Source organism: Rhinolophus sinicus, chromosome 15 (assembly GCF_057876585.1).
Source record: "Rhinolophus sinicus isolate RSI-liver-muscle chromosome 15, RSI-T2T, whole genome shotgun sequence".
Taxonomy (NCBI): Eukaryota; Metazoa; Chordata; class Mammalia; order Chiroptera; family Rhinolophidae; genus Rhinolophus; species Rhinolophus sinicus.
Window position 1 is genome coordinate 42,192,895 of NC_142515.1, and position 21,310 is coordinate 42,214,204.

Below are 21,310 nucleotides of genomic sequence, written 5' to 3' on the forward strand. Positions count from 1 at the left end.
TAAATAAGCTATTGTAAATCTGAAAGAAACTGGGAATCTCAAATCTAAAACCTCAGACTAGTAAAGGACAAACAACAGGTAAATATGCAGAAAGAAGAAAAAAATGAAAGACCTAAGAAGGAAATTGGAAAAAACTATAAAATCATTTCTAAAATGAAAATACAAAGTGCCCAAGGACAAAGAGATAAAATTGAAAGTACACTAAAAGACATAGTGGATGAGAATGAAAAACAAAACAAAACAAAAACGTAGTAAAAAGCTTAAAAACATTACAGAGAAAGTGATAGGCATAGAAGACAGGCAAACAAATCCAACTTTTGTGCAATTGGAGTCCTTATATAGGAAAAAAAACAAAATAATGAGATAAAATTAATGCTTTATGCTGGAGGCTTTAACTCCAGAGGAACTTTCTGAAAATAAAACAATTGAACCTACCTATTGAAAGGGTCCTAACTGAGCCAAAATGCTCAGCCTTAGACATATCCCAGTAAAATTCTCAGCCTTTAAGATAAAGGAATCTATTTTCAGCCTCCAGAAAAAAAGACTAAGTCATTTACAAAGGAAAAATAATTAGACATTATGTTTGTTGATAACAAGACAACAATGGAGGAAGGTTTTCAAGAAACTCAAGGAAAGAAAGTGTTTGCCAAGGATTTTGCATCCAGTCAAGTTGCCCTTTAAGTGCCAACACTAAAGAAAAGTACTTTAAACATGCAAAAATGTGGAGAAAACTACTTATGTTGAGGAATATACTAGCTCATGAGCTTTTCCCCAAACGAGATGATTTTGGACGGTACGACAAAGGACATACAGCAAACATTATACATATCTAATTGCAGAACAAAGACTAAAACAAAGGTGGAGATACAAGATTAATATGTAAATATTATTCACTCCACCAAAAGAGGAATAAATGATCATTTTCTGAATAGAATCACCAAGGAAACTGATGATGCAGCACAAAAGAGGTCTTGGTAAGTAGAAAAGAAAGATAGGGCACGTCAGTATACACAAAAGCACTGGAGACAAGAAAATTCAAGCACTGTTTTGGGGATACAGATCTAGCATTTGGCTGAAAAAAATTTGTAAAATAGAAATTCGAGAGATGAGACTGAAAGTGTTTGAACTCAGACCACAAACATCTGGAATACAATGCCTATCTAAGGAATTTTAGTAAGTGGAAACCATTAGCTGTTTCTTAAGAAGTGGACTGACATAACCAGTCTTTTAAGTAGATGTATCTGGTTATAAGAAGCAGGAAAATGATAGGGAGATAGTCTAGGTTACCAGTCAAAAGACTAGCAAATTGACAGATTGCTGTAACTAAGCAATCCTATCATCTAAACTGAGGCAGTAAGCTGTCTCTATTCCACCCCTCACCCTAACTATCTCCTGTTTACTTAACCTAGAAAGCTTTTTATATCTCACTTTTTAAAATCGCCCTGCCTGTATTGTGAATTGTACACAAACTTGGGTATTTCTTGCATATTTAATAGACATAAAAAATAGGTGGTACACCAGAAGGTGTTTCATAACTACACACAATTTAGGAGAACAAAGCTTTTGTTATATCATTAGAACATTATAGTAATAGAATATTTAACCAGTTACCAATAGTCCCAGACACGTTTTTTTTTAAAAAAGGAACAAATAATATGACTTTATCACTGATTTCTTAGTGGGAATTCCTCATCTAAACCACAAAAGGACAATTTTCTCAATTTTCCCAAGAATTGTACAAAACTAGCACTATCCTAGAAACATGGAATTTAAATCACTGTTTACAACGCGTGTCTTGGGGCATCAAGGGCTTAATTCTTTACTGAAACCCTGTTTTAAAAAAGCTGTAAAATGAAGTAACATCATGTGCTTACTTTAATAAATTCACAATAAACTGATAAATAACTGAAGCTGTTTGCAGAATGTTGTTTTTGTATAAAGAGCACTTTGAGTGGAAAATCTATTGGAAAACCCCCAAACTCAAGGACTATTTTTGATCTCCTTAATTCTCTCATCAAATTACTTACTCAATCACTTCTAGGTCTGCCTATTGCTAAATAATTTCCCTAAAACTTTGTTATTTCATTTATTTTGTCTCATCATCCTTTCAATACTCTCCTACTGGATAACCTTTCCAAACACCCATTTTATAATGTCTCTTCTTTTGCTGCAAATAAAATGATAAAAGATAAATAATGAAATAAATGTAAAGCTTGGGGTAGTACAAAATACATGGGCTTCTTTTTGGAGGGTGAGGGGTACTCAGGCTTTTAAGTCAAATGGGTTCATATCCCAGCCACACCTAGTCACTGTGTGCCCTTTGAAAGTTTCTAAGTCTTTAATAAAGATGTTTATACCTCTGTCTTAGTTTGTAATATATTTGTGAACACCTTAGCACAATATCTGGCACCCAGAAAGTCTGTCAATTAATACCAATTAACTTCCTAGCATTCCAAATTTTTTTGAATCTTGCTACCCCCTCCGCCCATTTCCTTTTCAACTTGGGCTTGATCATCATCTGAACCACACATATGTCTTTGCTGCGCTTGAATTGTTCATGCTTTTCTTCCACCCTTAGCTTTTATTTTGCTATTTTCCTTTCTTGGAATGCTGATTCCTCCTACTCACCTAACCAAACTCTCTCTATCATCCGTCATGATCTAGAAGATTCAGATCCAACTCTTCCATTACACCTTCCTCAGGTCTACGATTTCATACTGATTTGATTCTCCTTTGAAAAAGTTTAGATGTATTATCTGTATTAATTTTTTTGACATTTTATCATAAAATTTTAGAGAAGGTAGACTAGTGGTAGGCAGTAGACTCATTAAAATGCTATTTTAATTCTGGTAGCAACGTAAAAACAGAGCATTTTTCTTACCTTCAAGATGATCAAAATCAAGCTAAGGAACAGACTGCTAAGTCTCTACAGCATATGACTGCAGAATATACATATAGTCTCATATTTTGATAAATTGTGTTTTTTGAATTTGGATATACTAGCACAGTACTTAGTAAGAGTTGTACAAGTAGTAGATATTCGGTAAATATTTGATTGACTAATCAAATGGCATAATTTACATAACTTTCTTCAAGGAACTAAAAAATCTATCATTAATCTTTAGGTCATTTTTATATAATAAGAAGGCAAGCTCTATAATTTCTAGTTACATTTAATCAGTGAACTCAGGTTGTTTCTGCATATAACAAAATGAAGTTATAAACAAAACAGTTCATACAGAATACTCAGGTGTTGTTTTTTTTAAAATAGAAATAGTTCAATAATTAAGGGAGACAATGTTTTTATATGAACAATGAAAAAATATAAATGTGTGTAGCATCAAAGGTATTTTCATTTATCAAAAATAATCAATAAAGAAACTGAAAATCATACACATCTTCAGTTGAGAATCCTAGATATTTTTTTCTGTCTTTGTTATATAAATCCAAAAGGGATTTGGTTTATTTAACAGTTTTTATAAATCAGCAACTTCAGAAAAGTCATACTGCCAAATTATGGAAATGGCCAACTCACAATTAATTTTACAGTAGTCCCACCCTCATCTGTAATTTCACTTTCCACGGTTTCAGTTACCCATGGTCAACTGTGGTCCAAAAATATTAAATGGAAAATTCCAGAAATAAACAATTCGTACGTTTTAAATTGCACACATTTCTGAGTAGCGTAATAAAATCTCGCTCTGTCCCGCCTGAACATGAGTCATTCCTTTGTCCAGCGTAGTGTCACTATACATTACCTGCCTGTTAGTCACTTAGCGGCTATATTGGTTATCAAATCGGCTGTTGTGGTGTCACAGGGCTCGTGTTCAGGTAACCTTTATTTTACTTAACGACCCCAAAGCACAAGAATAGTGATGCTGCCGAGTCGGATATGCCAAAGAAAAGCTGTAAAATGCTTCCTTTTAGTGAAAAGGTGAAAGTACTTGACTTAACAGGAAAGAAAAAAAAAAAATCATATGCTGAGGTTACTAAGAACAAATCTTCTACCCATGAAATTGTGAAGAAATAAAAAGAAATTCGTGCTAGTTTTGCTGTTGTACCTTAAAATGCAAGTTACAGCCGTAGTGCATGGTAAGTGCTTAGTTACGATGGAAAAGGCATTAAAATTTGTGGGTAGAGGAAATAAACAGAAAACGTGTTCTGATTGACGGTAATGTGTTGTCCAAGAAAGCACTAAGCCTATAAAAGGACTTCAGCAAGGGATCCCCTGAAACAAGTGACACCAAGGCATTTATTGTAAGTAAGGAATGGTTACAAAGATTCAGGAATAGTTTTGGACTGAAATACATAAAAATTACTGGAGAGGCTGTGTCTGCTAATGAAGAAGCTGCTGCCACATTTCCGGCAGAGTTGAAGAAGTTAATTAAGGTACAATCGTGGTTTCAGGCATCCAACTGGGGGTTTTGGAACATATCCCCCAAGGGTAAAGAGGGTCTACCGTAAATATTTAAAGAACATGAATATAGAGGACAGATATGATTCTCAGAGGAATATTCCATAAAACTGTGAGAGATGATACAATATTGTTTAGTCTTACACTGTCTTTAAATCAGTGCTTCTTAAACTTTTCCATGGAAATAGCCCCCCTTAACCAAACACCCTTATAAAGGCTAGAGAGAAGGAACATACATCCGCACCAGTAGAATAACCCAAAACTATGCCACAATTCTAAATTTCTCATTCTTTAAGTTAAAAATTCACGTTATAAGAAGATATTCTATATTTATTCTATGGCTTTGCATATCTCTTAACACATACGATAATCCTGTATTCTCAGTGACACATGTGACCTAGTTTGAGAAGCACTGACTTAAACCAATGTATGTCTATCTGAAAAATATTTTCCTAGACTATGATACTAGGATAATTTCATTTTATAATGCCAGGGATAAATAATAATACAAATTATTTGACATTTATTGAATATTAATTATGTAAAAGGCATTACAATAGTTTTTACATATATAATCTTAATTTTCAAAATGTAAACATTATCATGCCAAGTTTTATAAAGAATATTAGGCACAAAGAGATTAAGTAGCTATCCCAAGGAAATAAAGCTAACAAATATTAGCTACATTGTACATAAGGCTTTGTCATATCACAGTCACATCAATATTTTGTTTTTACAGAAATCTCTTTCTCTGATCTGCGTTTTCACCTTACTTTTCAAGAATTTAACGGCACTGTGAACAGCCCAAAGGCCACTGGTGTCTAAAAAGAAACTTTTTACTAATGCTAGAGCTTGAAGACTAATCAACAATAGACTAATCAACATAAGACTATTCATATTTAAAAAAAACAAAAACCCCAACATCTAGTCACTAAGTTGAGTCAATACTTAGGTCCAAATAAGACTTTTCCTGAAATCCCCAGAAAGATTGTCCTGTATTTTAAAGAGCACGGGAAGTACATTTTATACACAAATCCCAGACCTGATCCAAAAGGGCAGCTTGGAGTGACAGAAAAAGAAACAGAACTTACTTAACAAATCCTAAGTGACCTCTCATTAGCTTCTATCACTAGCTAGTTACATGTCCTTGAGTAAGTTGTTTGCCTCTCTAGGATTTATATTCATATGAAAAGGATGTGCTAGCAGATATTTTAAGTCCCATCCATTCAGAAGGTTTTGTATCTTTTCAATTTTGCTGTCCACTCATTTCAATTTATATACCTAAGTTGCCATTACACTCACCTAGTACCTTCATTAATAGCACACTTTTAAATTAGTTTTTCTTTAATTTACATTCTTTATATTTAACTATTGGTCTCAGTCCTTCTTAAAACATTCTGTCAGTTCTTGCTTCTTAACTATTAAATTTAGAATCTGGAAGTATTAAACACAACAAAACTTCCAGTGAAAAATGCTGCCTTAATAAATTTATTCTGAGCTCCACTGTCAAAATATTCATGTTATCAGAGGGCACTTCAGTATATTTTTAAAAGCTTCAGTGATTTGACATTTGACCTTAAGGCTAAATTATATATCATGTTTTTAATTCAAATATATAAGTACATTAAAAGTCATAGGTAAACTATGCCACTAACCATCTTCCAGTTTGATTTGCAATCTGTTCTTCTAATTTCTGTAGTTCCAATGTGTAAGCCATTATTCGAGCATTGCACACCATGAGATTCTTTACTGCATGTAAAATCTGGTCTTTCTGAGTGCTCAGAGAAAGGAGTTTCCATATTCCTTGTTGCATTCGAATTTCTAAATCTATTTTTTCTCGAATGCTGCAATCCTTAAAAAAAAAAGAGAGAGAGAGAGAAAAGCATTTTTAAAAGATAGCAAAAATCCAAAACTGTAACATTTCTTTTTATCACTAATAGATGGAGGTGTACTAGATATCATTGTAATTTTCTACTATACTGGCAAAGTAACTAAGTGTTAATGTATGATAGTATAAAAATATAGCTATCTTAAAAAGCTCTTTGCAAAACCTTAATTTCTTGCTTTATTAGGTAGTCTTTATAATCTACTGGACAAACAGAATAGAAACAAAAGTGAAAAATATTACATATTCTTACTGTAACTATACAAGGTTGAATAGTGTCTCTCAAATATGCCTGTCTTTAATTCAGAACCTCCGAATATCACCTTATTTGGCTATTGGGTTTTACAGATACAGATATAATTAGTTGAGAACACACTGAATTGGCATGGGCCCTAAACTCAGTGATCGGTGCCCTTGTAGGAAGGCCGTGTGAAGACATAGAGAGAGAACTCCATGTAGAGATGGAGGCAGAGACTGGAGTAATGAGACTGTAAACCAAGGGACACGAAAGATTGCCAGCAACCACCAGAAGCTGGAAAAGGCCAGGAAGGAGTTTTCCCTAAGGGCCTTTTGTGGGAGAATGGCCCTGCGGATACCTTAATTTCAGATTTCTGGCCTCCCGAACGATGACAGAATAAATTTCTGGGGTGTTAAGCCACTCGGTTATGGTAATTTGTTATGGTAGCCTCAGTAAACTATTATAATAATATAATAACTAATGTGAACAATATAGCACATGTACCTCTTCTTTAAGTTGGATTGTGGAATGGCACGATGTGGTTGATGGCACTGAATTAACCAAGGGAAAACTTTCTAAAATAGCAGATGCTGAATAAAGAAACTAAGGTTTAGCATCAGGGAGGTAACAATGCAAAGCAATGTTAAGCAATGTAAATAAAATCTCAGAAGCAACAGAGCAAAAATAAAAGCACTGTGCTTAGAAAAATGGGAGACATTTTGGCTACCTGAAACAGAAATTTAGAATACAGTTTTGGATATATTTTAGTTTTAAGAGTAAAAATGAAACTACTAAATCATTTAGTTCTGAAAGTCTTTTATTCCATAAAATGATCTTGTAATGGCCTGACTCTATATACTAGTTTCATCTGTAACACTAAAATTCTGTAAGCTGAAATGTACTGTTCTGATTTAATTCACAGTGGCTTTTTTTAAATTATAAATCATCAGATACTATACTATACTATACTACAAACAAGAAATAATGCTCCAGTACGTCGATTTTTAAAATAAAGTGACCATCCTGCTTTCTGTGGTTAAAAATGAATGTTATAATTTATCTTTTATTTTGATCAAAATCGATGTAAAAATGTGAATGGAATCTAGTAACAAAAGTTCCAAATATTAAAGACAATCTTCTCAAAGAGAAAAGCTGAAAGTTGGGAGAGCAATAGTCTACAAAGATTACCCAAAAAGAGAAACTGCAGTAGATGATTTAACTTGACTATCCAAATCAATCAGATATACTAGTGGAATGAAAAAAAACCAGATCTGTTTAATTACCTTCTGTAATTACATCATGTAAATCACCAGATAAAGTCTTCTCTTGTAGTATAACTCAAAACTGCTGTACTATATAAATGCAGTCATTTGCTGGTTTTCCTTCTTTACACATGACTGAACTTCAACAACTCCATTTCATCCTTTTATGACTTGTCAGCCCCAAAGTAAATTCTTATTTAATGTAATTAATAATTAATTTCAAGGATTATCTATGTGACCCACATATCTATAGAAATAAACTCTGGCAGGCTGGTTAATATTGGAAGAGTGCACATAGTGAGCAAATTGAAGCTGGGATGTATAGCTTTACTTCACAACTCAAATATAAACAAATACCATCTGGTGCCATTAAACTCAATTTTGCTTTGTAAATGCTACAGTGAGGCAGCCAGTTGAACTAGTACAGTGGTTCTTAAAGCTGGGAATTACCTCAGGCAGATAGGAAGGGTCTTATAAAAGTTTATGTCCTACCCCAATTAGGATCTCTGGAGAAGGAACCTGAGCATTTTTTATTTTTTTCAACTTCCTCTGGTGATTGGATATTCAGCCAGAGTAGACAACTACTACTGCTGGACTACTTAAAATTCCACAGGAATCTGGAAAGTTGCAACAACCTTAAGGAACCAGTAGATGGCCATAGCCACATTAAGGAATCAGTCTGGGCTTCCAGGGTTTCCATCTTGTAAATGAAGACTGTATTCTCTTCATCATTTATTGATAAAGACTTTATAAAATTATAGAGGCTTGGGAAAGAGCAGAGAAAAAAACGTAAAGTCAGGTGTTTTTTTTTAATGTATTTGTAAGATTAAATATGCATTAAGGAAGTGAGATATATCTAGCAAGTATTAATATCAGAATTCTATCCTTCAGAGCAGGAGTCAGCAAACTATAGCCTGGCTGGTGCCTGTCTTTGTAAAGAAAGTTGTGCTGGGGCATAGCCACGCCCATTTGTATGCAAGCTGCAAATGCAGAGCTGAGGGATTTCAAGACTGTCTAGCCAGCAAAGCTAAAAATATTTACTATGTCCTTTTAGAGAAATAATCTGCTGATTCCTAAACCAGCCAATTTAACATACATATGACATACAAACTATGACTCTACCTCTCCTGCTCTATCTACAGAGAGCGGATGTGGATCTGGGAGGGCTCTTGTGTTAGCCAGTCTTGTCTTCTCCATGCAACATCTTTCAGTACACGTCTCTTACTTTACACGCAGAGAAAACCTCTCTGGTCAAGCCATACTACTCTAGCTAGGAAAGGCTTTATGGAGTTGAAGGACTTGTCTTAGGAGGTGCGAAGTGTGCTAAGGTTGGAGTTGATGTCTAGTGCTATCCACAATGAAACTAATGATCACGCAATTAGGGCACCCATTGAGCATTCAATGGTGATGCTTATTGACCTCAACGAGGAAGAGGAAAGAGCTAAAATCTTCACCGCTGCTGCCTCGACCATCATGGCAGATTCAAGACCGATTAGGACCCATGACAAAAGCATGTTTCCCTATACCCATCCCTCTTAAAAGTGTCTGAATGCAAATCTCCAGGAAGAGAAGAGGAGAGGGGAGGGGAGGGGAGGGGAGGGGAGGGGAGGGGAGGGGAGGGGAGGGGAGGGGAGGAGAGAATGGGAAGAGATCCATCCTCTTGCTATTTCTTCAATTTTCTGAATAAGGGCTTGCTTGTATACATGGCAAACAGAGGCCTATGGCACTGTCCTGATCTTGTAGGTATTTAAAGTCAGGTTGATAAAAATAAATGGACAGGGCAAGGCTAAAAGTGAAATAGGGAGATGACTTAAAAGTGAAAATCTAGATCCTGTAGAAAACAGAAACATAGGAGGATTTAGAAGCTAGAATGGTACAAAGGAAGTGCAAAGAAAATGGCCTTACTGTTGGAAGTAAGCACTGATTTAAAAAAAAAAAAAAGAAAGAAAGAAGAAGATAAAGAAGAAGAAGTTGGGCTGCTAGTTAAGACAACTGTACTAAGCCAGATAGAAACTATCATCCACTTAATGGATATAGTTAAACCACGCTAGCTAAGAGACCAAGGTGAAAAAGAAGATTGACCAAGAGTATATTCAGTATACATTCTTCTAAAAGAAATGGTGTATATTTTAAGAATTGTTCATGTACAGAATAAAATCTGGAAATTGTTAATAGTGGTCGTGCTGGGAAATGGAATTGGAGAAAGAATTCTTAAATTCATGTTTCCATATACGTTCACTTTTCTGCAATGAGACTGTATTACTTCTCAAATTTTATTTTTATTAAGATTTCAAAAGCTTAAACATTTGTAAGACAAGGTAGGTGGCCGCTCCAACTGCTCAGATGAATAAGACAAAAAAAGATAATAACAAAAACAGTCATCATCTCTTAAGCATGTTCTGGGTGCAAAGTACTGTACTAAGCACTTTAAAGAGATTCTCGAATTCCAACAACTTTCTGGGATAGGCATTTTAACCATTCTACAGCTATGGAAACTGAGATTTAGAAAAGACAGGTAACTTATTCAAGGTTGCACAACAAGCAGATTTGGATTTGACCTTAACCTGACTCCAAATCCAATATTCTGTGCTGTGAGTAGTCACAGATGATTACAAGGTTTGAGGAGAGGTGTTTCAACAGTGTATGACCACCTCAAAATCTTTGGTCCTATTCCTATTAGATGGCAGGGTCATTAAAATCACAGGAAGTACACCAATTAAAAATTCAGTGTTAATCAAGTATAAAATTTTTATTGACCCTCAATATTCCTGCTAGGTTGAAACCTATTACTATTTTGCAATTAATTTTTCTCCAAGATTCAAACAGAAGGAATTCCACAACTAAATTAATTTGATTTCTTGCTGCCTGAGCAATCATTGAGTATTGTACATTCCCACATGTAAATAATTCAGCTTTTATGTACATTTAAATATTTATTTTCATTCCATGTAGCTAAATTTCTTTCATGACCATATCCTCTTATCTATTTTGTATCATTCCTAAACATTCCTGCTGCACAGAGCTCAATAAATATACTTGAATGGCTACACCAACAACTTATATGATAAGTCCAAGAACCTCAATAAATCGCCAATTCCCTAGAAATCAAGATTTCATTAACAATCAAGTCAAAGTACATAACATTATAGGGCAGAAAAAAAGTACTTTACATCAAAGTGTTTGAAATATTTGAACAAGCTGTTATAAAACAGTATAAATTACTATAAATTACTGACAAAAGCACTGGCTTTTTTGCATAATGATTCTTAATGTTTTGCTTTATTTTTCCCAGTAGACTTGAAAACTTCCTAACAATTTTGTATCCGCTGAGGTTTTTAAGGTTTCTAGAACAGGTAAAGGTTTCTAAACAAAGGTTTTACCAGCTTTCTAAACAAAGATAGTAAGTTGGGGCATACACATTTGCTAACGTACCAATTTCGCCCTACAAAACTGGCAATTTCATATAGTTTAACCTACTTCAGAAGTAAGTAAACGGAGGTGGAGATTAAAATGGAGGTGACGATTCAGCGTAATGACATCACAATTTTCTTTTAAGACCCTAAAGTTCTGATTGAGAGTGGAAAGGATAACACTTTAATAGCTGATTTTGCCAAGAAACAATGTTGGTCTATATTAAGTAAAAACGTTTCTAACACATTTTAGGTGACTAAATAGAAATCATCAAACTTCTAGGCAACTCAAAAAGAATCCACTATCAAATCAACTTTTTCTAAAGTTCAAGGGTTGCAGTTTGCTTCTCCGCCCCGCCCACGTAAGTTTATGTTGCGCGCAGACATCGCTCCAATAATTGTTTTCCATCAGTCTAGTAAAATAAGCACACTGCTCTCTATTGGCCTCGGGTGAGCTTCTCGTAAAACCTAGGGCTCCACTTTCCCATGCGTTACCTACACTTGCAACAAGACGAAGGTCCAAACCTTGCGGGAAGGGGCGGGGAGCGGACAGGTGCGCCTGGAACCGCGCGGCGGTACCCCGGCATCGCTTCCCCATTCCGAGCCTGTTTCCTCCCTAGGAAATCGGGGGCGGGGTGTGTGAAGATTTGCAAGCTCCATTAGACCCTCAAAAGGCAGTCTCCTAGCCCTGTCCTTTGTTTCTGGCCACCGCTGAATACGAGATGCGGAGCGAGGGCTTTCCCGACGACGAGACAGAACGATCGCATGAGCACTTGAAGCCGGGCCCCCTCCTCACTCACCTGCTGTGCAGGAAGCCCGGTCAGGCAGAGATCGGGACCCCTCAGCGTCTGCCCCTCCATCTCCAGCGCTCCGGCTGAGACCGCCACCACTCCTCCAAAGATAAGATTTGAAAAGCCCGCCCCTGTCTGGAGCAGCGGAGGACGCCAACCGTCCGGCCGTACCAAGTCTCGGCCGTACCAAGTCCGGCTGCAGGAGGAGGGGGTACAGGGGCTGCCGATCGGGCGCGCGCACGCGCAGTGGGCGCTCCCTGCGCCCCTCGCCTCCCGCACCGGTAGTTTGCCGAGACCCGAGTTCTCGGTACGCGCTGGGATGTGGGAAGCGGCTGACTGACTTAAGGCACTGATTGGGATGTGGGCGGGCCTGGAACAAGAGGGGGCGGGGCTGTAGGGAAAATGTCTGCCACTGAGTGCACCTGACCCAGCTCTGGGTTTAGGCTGGTGGCAGAGGCACGCCCTTTGCACGGGGAGCCTTCTGCCTGCATCCCACCGGTGGCCTTCCAAAGCACTCGGAGGCCTCTGACTGAAGAGTGAAGTCGCTGGGCTCCGACAAACAGCTCATGGGCACAGTGTTTCTAAGAGCCCATGGTCTGGCTTCCAAAGGCCCGATTGACATTTTTTTCAGAGATTACTCTCTCCCACAGCACAAAATTGTTACCCAGGGTCACTCAGATCACAGCTTTATTGATCAGGCTGGTGAGACATGCCAGGCATTTCACAAGATCTGTTCTTTTACCCCAATGTTTCTTTATGATTCCAGATGCCTCTTACCCAAGTAGTCTGCTCTTTCTTGCAGAACACCTCTGTCCTTACTCTTTCCCCACCAACATCCAGGGTGACAGCAGAATGGATTGTTTTCCCAGAGCTCCATTTCTTGCTGTCCCTAAAGACCAATACAAAGATTCTTTTGAATTAAATGTTTCTGTTATTAATCATAATGGGAAAGTATGAAATCTTTAAGTCAAAATTGTAGTGCCAAAGATTTCAGGCCCTTTCTCTGGCCTTATCCTGACTTCCTCTTGAAAGGGCAATAAGATACCTCTTTGGCTTCTGACATTTTTTATCCAAATGGAAGAGTCTATCAAATCAACTCTCCCACCCTCACCTCATGGAAGGATTCTAACACTTTTTCTTCCATAAATAGGGCGACCATATTTTTTATTTGCCTGAGACAGTCCTGTTTGGATATGTGTCTCAATTTCCCACCCGTCTTGCACTTGTCCCATAGTGGGTATTAAATTATATGGTCACATTATCCATAAAGCCCTTTAAAAACAGTTGAAGATGTACTTAGAAAAATATAAGTGCCTTTCCTCTCAAATGGGTAATTTGCCTCTCTGAGGCCCTTTGGACTAGGTGATAAGATAAGCTGCCCAGCTAAGAATGACCCTCCCCTTACTTTAGGAATGACCCATATCCTTATACACAGCTATAAAATATGTAAAGCTCAAAATTACCAACACAGAGTTCACCTCATTGTCTCCAAACACAGATCTGAATTCCAGCGTCATTAGGTACCCTTCCCCTAGTGTACACCTCTCTCTCTTACACTTACCATTTTGTGATATAATTATTCCCTCTTCAGGGTAAGCTGCATAAGGCTCCTATAGTACCTGACTCATAAAAGAAGTACACACAGGGAGATCATCATCAGATGTATATTATTTTTTCATACAACACACACAGCTCTCAGGCTCAGATCAAAATACCTAATGTAATCATCATTTCATGGAAACAGAGGCAAGCCAACCAAGTTTAAATTGGACACTGATGTAGGAATATATGATGAGTAAATACTAGGTATGTATATCTGCAGAAGCATTTATTTATAATACTCGAAGAAAGAGATCTAGGAATGGTCATACTTAGTAATTATCTGTAGAATACACAGTTGCTATTAAAGAACTTTCTCTTTGGAGAAGAAGATGTGATGTGGTATTATCTCTTTATTATTCATCAAAGGATGTATCTAGGAAGTGCTAAAGATGTAACTATTACATGCTGATTAAAATACCTCAGAGTAGGAATGCTGCTTCCTTATTTATCCCTAGGTCCTTTCTTGTTACTGCTGGTTTCATCAGTTTTCCCTTGTGCATGTAATGTACATAAAATAAAAATAGAATAATCCATGGAAACTACCGAAAGGTTAAAGACTTCACATGTAGTAGTTTGATTAGCTTGAGAATGAATGAAACAATGGCCAGAAAGTAAGAAGTACAGTACTACCTATTACTATTTCAAATGTTTGAGAGATAATATTTGGGCATCTGTCGTTTGGAAACAACATCCCACCCTCCTTGGGCTCCCACAGTAGGTGGATTCTCACCCAGCTCATGCCTACACTCAGATAGGCGCTTCTACTGGAGGTTGAGTGATGGAGTTACTGTCCTACCAATATTACTTCCCATTATAAGTTTAACATTTAATGCTGATTATAAGTATTAATTATATCTAATATAACAAATAGACAATATTTAATAGTAGTTAACTAATTAAATATAAAATCAGTATTTGTAGATCAGACAGCCAATTTATTAAAACAATGCAAATATTCATTTCAGGAGAATGGGTAAAAAAATTATGGTGATTTACCCAATGGAATATTACATATCAGTAATAACAAATAAACCATGTAACATCATTGCTGAATCTTAGAAATATTGAATGAAGAAAGCAAGTTACAGAGGAGTATGTAGAATATATAATTTTTATAAAGTTGAATAATAAGAACATCTAAGCAATAAGTTGTTTAGAAATACATATGATAAAAGTTTATATTTAAACAGGAAGAGAGTGCTAAAAATAAAACTCAGGATAGTGACTAGAAAGGCGGGGAATGGGATGGAGACAGGGCATGCAGATAGATATAAAACTACTGCTAATGTTTCAGTTCTTAAGTTGGGTGATGGGTTCAAGAGTATTCATTTTATTTTATTTTATTTTTATTATTAGTTTCAGGTATACCAAACAATGCAATAGTTATACATTTACACCTCTCACAAAGTGATAACCCCCCACCCCAATCTACCACCCCTCTGACATCATATATATCTATTACAATTCCATTGACTCTATTCCCTATGCTGGACTCCATATCCCATGAAGAGTATTCATTTTCATGTTTACCTGATAGTGTACATATATATTACATATACATTCTATTGTATTTCATAATAAGAAATAATTCTAAAATATTCTTGTACAAGTAAAACAATAGTGATAATGTGTAGTATTTTAAAAGATCCTTACTTGGCCACATAATACATTTTTGGCTTACAAAATTTGACTTACATTTGATTGGTTGCTGGTACGTTTTACTATGTGAAAGCGTGGAAAGCACAGCTACTAGGCAATGATACCTATGCCCAGTGAGAGACAATTGCCATGTGGATTTATCAGTGAGCACTTAAAGAGCCACTTCTTGGGGGCTTGGGTTGGGAGTGGGGTGGGTGGAATTTGCAAAGGATGAGAGGTTTTGTCAGCAGGTGAGAACAAAATAAAGTGTAATTTGAGTTATTACTGTTAATGTGACCTGCGTATCACTCACAGGCATAAGGATATTTGAATGACATTAAAATCATAGGGTTACTTACTGAGCAAGTAAATCAGCGAGAGAAATTAATTACATGACTTGAATAAATGGTCCTCAAACTGTGGCACACAAAGACTTTCCAAGGTTTATATAGGCTTGGGCAGTTTTAAAGGAATGATTGTTAAGATCTTCAACTTATGGTCCCCGTCTTATTATAAAATTGATCTACCTAAAACTTGCTTGCTGTCTAGCCCTCACATTGGTCTCTCTTTACAATTACCTTTTCCCACTTGACAAAATAAAAATATCACTTTCACCCATCTCTACTGCATTGCCCCAAGGTATAAAAACCATCTGGGTCCTGAAGGGACAATTAAATTTATTGGTATTGGTATTGTTCTAAGCAATGAACCAGGAGCTCAGTACTTACATTTATAAAAATGAAAAACAGATGTGGACTTGATGTTGAAACCTGTGTCATTCTAACATTATTTAATATTCACCCAGATATACACAAATAATTGGAAGGGAAAATGGTTCATCCATCTCATTATGAAATTTACTTCCAGGAAAAAATTTACTTTCAGTGGATAATATTGATCCATTATAATTTGTAATATAGTTATTTTGTTTTTATCAATTGTGTACTAGCAATAATTTTAATAATGCAATCCAAAAGAAAACTCTTAACAATTAAATCTTATATAGTCCATGAAATATAAAAAAAAGTATAAAATTCCAATTTATATGCATCTCTTTGCTGCGGAGAATGTGATAAGATGAGTAATAAAAAACAAAAACATTTTATATGAGCATAATATGCTGTGGAGAAAATGGAATAAAAATACAAGTTCAGATAGGAAAATGAACAATGTAAAGTTGTTCATATATATTTTTAAATGGATGTTGGCAGCTGGGTATCAAATCTTTAACAGTTTGAATTCCATTGTATACACTTAATAAATATAATGTTTTAAATTTTAAATTGTAGTTCTTTTTAATACACCAGCAATTACATCCTTTGTAACTATTTAAATGTATCCTACAACAACAGATGCCACCTTAAAAATATGTAAGGGGGAAAAGATTCTAAAAATTCTTTTAGGTGTTTTGCACAAAAAGTTTTGAAAATTGCTGAGTTAGGTATCTAATAGCACCAGATTACAATAACCGGATGCCTCTATGTTTAACAGAGGGATACACTTGCAGACTCACTCCCTCAAATTTTTCTCTGATTCTGCTGTCTCTACTTACCATCACCCCTCACAGTCTCTCATGTGCACCTCTAGTTTCCTGAACAGACTCAGTTACTTCTCTAGGTAATTTTTTCTTTAGGTGTATTAATGCATTAGGCTAAGGACAAATTCTTCTCTTCCTGCTTTGGTTCTGGAAATATTTTCTTTGTAGATGTTCATCATTGTTTTCTTCTTCTCAAGAGTATCTTGGCTATTAATGGACTTTTGCTCCTCTCTCACATAAAATTTTGAATCAGCTTCTCAAGTTCTGAAGAAACAAAAAAGGAAGACTGTTGGAATTTTTATTGGAATGAAATTGAATTTGGAAGGAAATTATATATTTAGGATATTGGCATTCCTATCCATGAACATCACATGTTGCAAATTTACATCTCCTTTAATGTCTTCCAATAAAGTTTTACCGTTTTTTCCACATAGGCTTTGCATATCTTTTGTGCCATATATTTTAGATTCCTTATATCTTTTCTTGCTATTTTAAATAATTCTTTAAAAAATATGTCTTCTGTTTGTGGCTAGTGTATAGAGGTAAAATTAATTTTTGTCTCTTGGTTTTATATCCAGGTACCTTACTAAATTCTCTTACTATTTCTAGCAAACTGTAGGTTTCTAGGGGGTATTCTATGTAGACAACTAAGTGTAAATAATAATTTTGGTTTTAAGAGAAATTCACCATATTATCTTTGTTGTTCTCCTTCTGCAAATGTAGCCACCTGAAGAAGTTGATCAGTGACCCAACAAGGTCATATTCACTGATGTTCCCTTTGAATGTATCCAAAGAGTAAAATAAAAAAGACAGAATCTTTCAGAGGTAGAACAAGGAGTCATGGAGAAGAAATGGACTGGAAAACCCCCTCCAGGTCTAACCAAGGAACATTTCTGTCCCTTGGGTAGTGGATCCTTACAGTACCTGCCCACCGGGCTTTCACACCTGCTACAGACCAGTAACTGCTGTGTCTCCCATTCTTCTCCTTTCTAAGTGAGAATAGTTATTGAAGTTACCCAAACATGTTTCACCAGTGTATGTTGGATGTTTGGGGAGCAGATGACCTACCTATGTAGTTCATAGGTTGTTTTTTTTTTTTTTTGGTTCAAAGGGAACCACAGCCAGACCTGAAGCACACTTCTCCCTGACGTAGGGACTACAGTATGTCACCCAGAGACCCTGCTCTTTGAGCTTGATATTCCTACTAAATAGCACTTTTGGTTTTTCGCCTTCAGAGGGATGAGTCCATATATTGCCTATAGGAAAGAGAGTGAACTGAATATTTATTGCCTAGAAGGACTGACTCTTGTAATCAGTGACATTTGCCAAATATTTCTGGTTTGGTTCACTGCCTCATAGGTTTGCCCGTTTGCAGTTAGCTATGACTATGAAGTATGTTTGGCTGATGAACCATGAGCAGGAGTGTCTGCGCGTCAGTTTTAATAGCAAGTGTGTGATTTGCTATATTTTATTTCCCTCTGTCTCAGTGACAGACAACTTTCCAGATAGTGGATGTTACAATATCCTGGGTTTCAGACTGAGAGAATGAAAGAGAGTCCCCAGACATCTTGTGATGAATGTGTATTAAGAGCAAGACATGTTTTTGTTGTTTTGAGCCTCTGGATCTTGGGATTGTTTATCGCTGCAGCATTACCTAGTCCACCCTAATTCATACAAGTACCAAATGAGAGACAGGATTTAAAGTGTAATCTTAGCCTTGCCATCTATGTGTCAGGTCACTTGACATTTCTGAACCTAAGTTTCTTTACCTGGGATGTAGGACTAATAATTAATAATTCTTGCCCTGTTTGCTTCAAAGGCTCAATTTTGGTATCCAGTATTGTGAATATATTTGAAAAATGGAAAGCATGTGCAAAACTATGCCAGTAGTATCATTAACAGCATTGCATTGGTTTATTCCTATTATATAATGCCAATCCCAAGAAGAAAATATTAAGGAAGGTATGAAAACTCAAGATTTAAATCAGATAACAGTGGAATGAATGACGTGATAACTTCAGCATGAAGTAGTGATATTTCCAGCTAAAATATCTTTAAAAAAAAAAAGTAACCTTCTTTTATAACCATAAACTTCTTTAAAAGAGTTTTTAATGATTTCGAAACGTTATTGTAAGTTAAATAGGTGTGACAAACAAAATAGAACCAAAGGTAGTTTTAAAAGAAAAAAGTTTATTTTGGTTTTAGAAAATATTTTATTTTTATTTCATGTGATGTGAGAGTGAACACTGAGTTGGCTTGCTTTTCACAAATGTCAGAGTCAAACTTATTAAAGTGCTTTGTTTTCAAAATCCATCTGCCTTTTTCTTACCCCCAAATTCCAAGTTCCTGGAGGTTGACCCTTGTTTTCCATTGAGATCACCACATTAGAAGAACAAATCCTAGTCTTGTAACAATACTCTTCTTATTAATTCCTGAAAACCCAAAAGCAGAAGAGAACATCCTGTGACCAGTTTCCAGAGTGTGTGAACCTGTTTAGAAGTTCTGAATTGGTTCATGAAGACCATAAACTGATCATTAAAGACAGCTGTCTGTGAGGAGGAACTCTGGGTCTTACAAGATTGTTAATGTTAGCTTATTTACTACGTTATGAATGTCCAGGCAGGCTCCATGACGACTATGTAAAGTGCTGTGTTGACTGCTGCTGTCACAGTAATAATGATGAGAATGCGTGATGAGTAATTATAAATGAAACACTTAGCTCCTTCTCCTACAGATCAGATACCTGAAATGGATTACTTATCTCTGCCCGTTCTCATTGTCCAATGGGAAATCTAAAATTTTGAAATTTATTTTGAGCTGTATAAGTTTTACCGATTAGTTGTGCTCAAATTAGGAGTTAAATAATAGCTAATGCTAAGTGAAAGCCTGCTTTTTGCTGATCATTCTTCTTTCTTTCCATCAATTAACTGTGCCATGAATAGAATGTCATTTCTTCAAACCATTTCTCCACTACTTACAGGAAGATAATCATTCATTTATAAGACATGCACTGAATTCTTTAGTTAAAATAACTAAATAAAGTGTAAAATAGTATATAGTATCAACAAGAAACTTTTTGTCACTCATATCTCAAATAATGTGGCTCCGACTTCTTGAAAGGACACTTATGCATGCTAGAAAATATAGTTATCAGATATACATATTTATTTTTTATGTCCTAACCATATCTTCATCTCCTGGAATTTTATTTCTTTGCTTTGTGGATGTTGGTATGACGATGTCACTCTTTCTCCCTAGCACAGTATAAATAACCTCTGAGATTTTTACCTGCAGGTTTAATGTATCTTCCTTAATGTGTAGCTCTTAAGTACTTTGGAAAATTCTGTATGCCAATCATATACTTTACTCATATTTGGAAAGTGTCTAACCAAAATATTCTTTTTAAATGTTGCTGTGACCAGAAGAAGAAACTCATATAGATAGAAAATACCAGGTAATCTCCCTGCTGAAAGAATTCTTTTTTCAATCTTCAAAACTTATTTTTGTGCATAGTTTTCATTTAGTTGAATTCTACTTTGCTTCATAGTTTCTTATGCTCAAGCTAATTGTAGAAATTACCTACAAAATGATATGTATATGGTTATCTAAGATGAGATTAGTTTCTGCTTTTGGACATTACTTATTTACTGAAACTAAATTTGCCCCCATTAACTGTGTTTCAAATTCACAAAACTAATAAAATGAAAAGATGGTTAAAAAAAATCAGGATTACCAAATTATTTTTTCACATAATGCAGTTTTAATAAAAACGAATTTTATAAGTTTTGAAAATGACTGCAGAAAGGAATTTTTAAAATTCTTAAAAGTCCTTAGTGTATCTTATTGATTTTTCCTATATCTTAATTCATTAATAGGGGAAACAAACTAATTATTGATTATGCATGTTAATCACCTTTTATTATTCAAACAAAATATATCCCTCTGAAAAAATTTAGTTTGTCCCAGAAAATTCATTTTAATAGAATGACTGGTTAGATCTGTTAAATAAATAGAAGATTTTACTACATATATTTTGAATATGAGAATGGTTTAGTAATTATCACCAAATATACAAGATAGGTGCTATACTATGTTTTTCTAAGGTACAGAATAAAATCTATTGTGTAATAATATTGGCAATAAAAGATATAGGTTGATGTCAATTCTTATGGCTTAATCTGGTCAGATTTTTTATGATTATTCACAAAATGTATTACAGGACTTTAAAAGAAGATTGAATTACTGAATTTTAGAAATTAGAACAAGCCTTAGAGAATATATATCTAGTTCTATTTCATAGTTTTATGGGAGAAGGTAGAAACAATGCAATCATTATAAAATATTATAAAAATAAGAAAAGAATCGACTACTTATTGAGTACATTTAATATGTCACTAGGGCATATTGGCAATTTCTTCCTACAGATCTTTAGTAATATGATAAATTGCTGGTTTTCATTTCTCATGTATTTGTATAAATATTGATGTATACTATATGTCATCTTGAGCTACAAATCCTATAGCTGATAAAAGA

The 21,310-nt window shown here is 35.4% G+C and overlaps 1 protein-coding gene across 4 annotated transcripts in view; it reads right to left on the reverse strand.

Annotated features, from left to right (window-relative positions):
• Positions 1–12,343, reverse strand: part of RTKN2 (rhotekin 2) — a 62,941-nt gene extending 50,598 nt beyond the window's left edge. The window contains exons 1-3 of one of the 4 annotated variants that reach the window (XM_019731898.3): positions 12,010–12,316; positions 8,292–8,563; positions 6,070–6,266 (exon numbers count right to left, since the gene is read on the reverse strand). In XM_019731898.3, the coding sequence (XP_019587457.3) occupies positions 6,070–6,227 (158 nt within the window). In that variant the 5' untranslated portion in view covers positions 6,228–6,266; positions 8,292–8,563; positions 12,010–12,316. Of the gene's footprint in view, positions 1–6,069; positions 6,267–8,291; positions 8,564–12,009 lie in introns of all 4 variants that reach the window. The other 3 variants (XM_019731897.3, XM_088792039.1, XM_019731899.3) reach the window with 3 other exon arrangements.
• Positions 12,344–21,310: the final 8,967 nt, after the last annotated feature.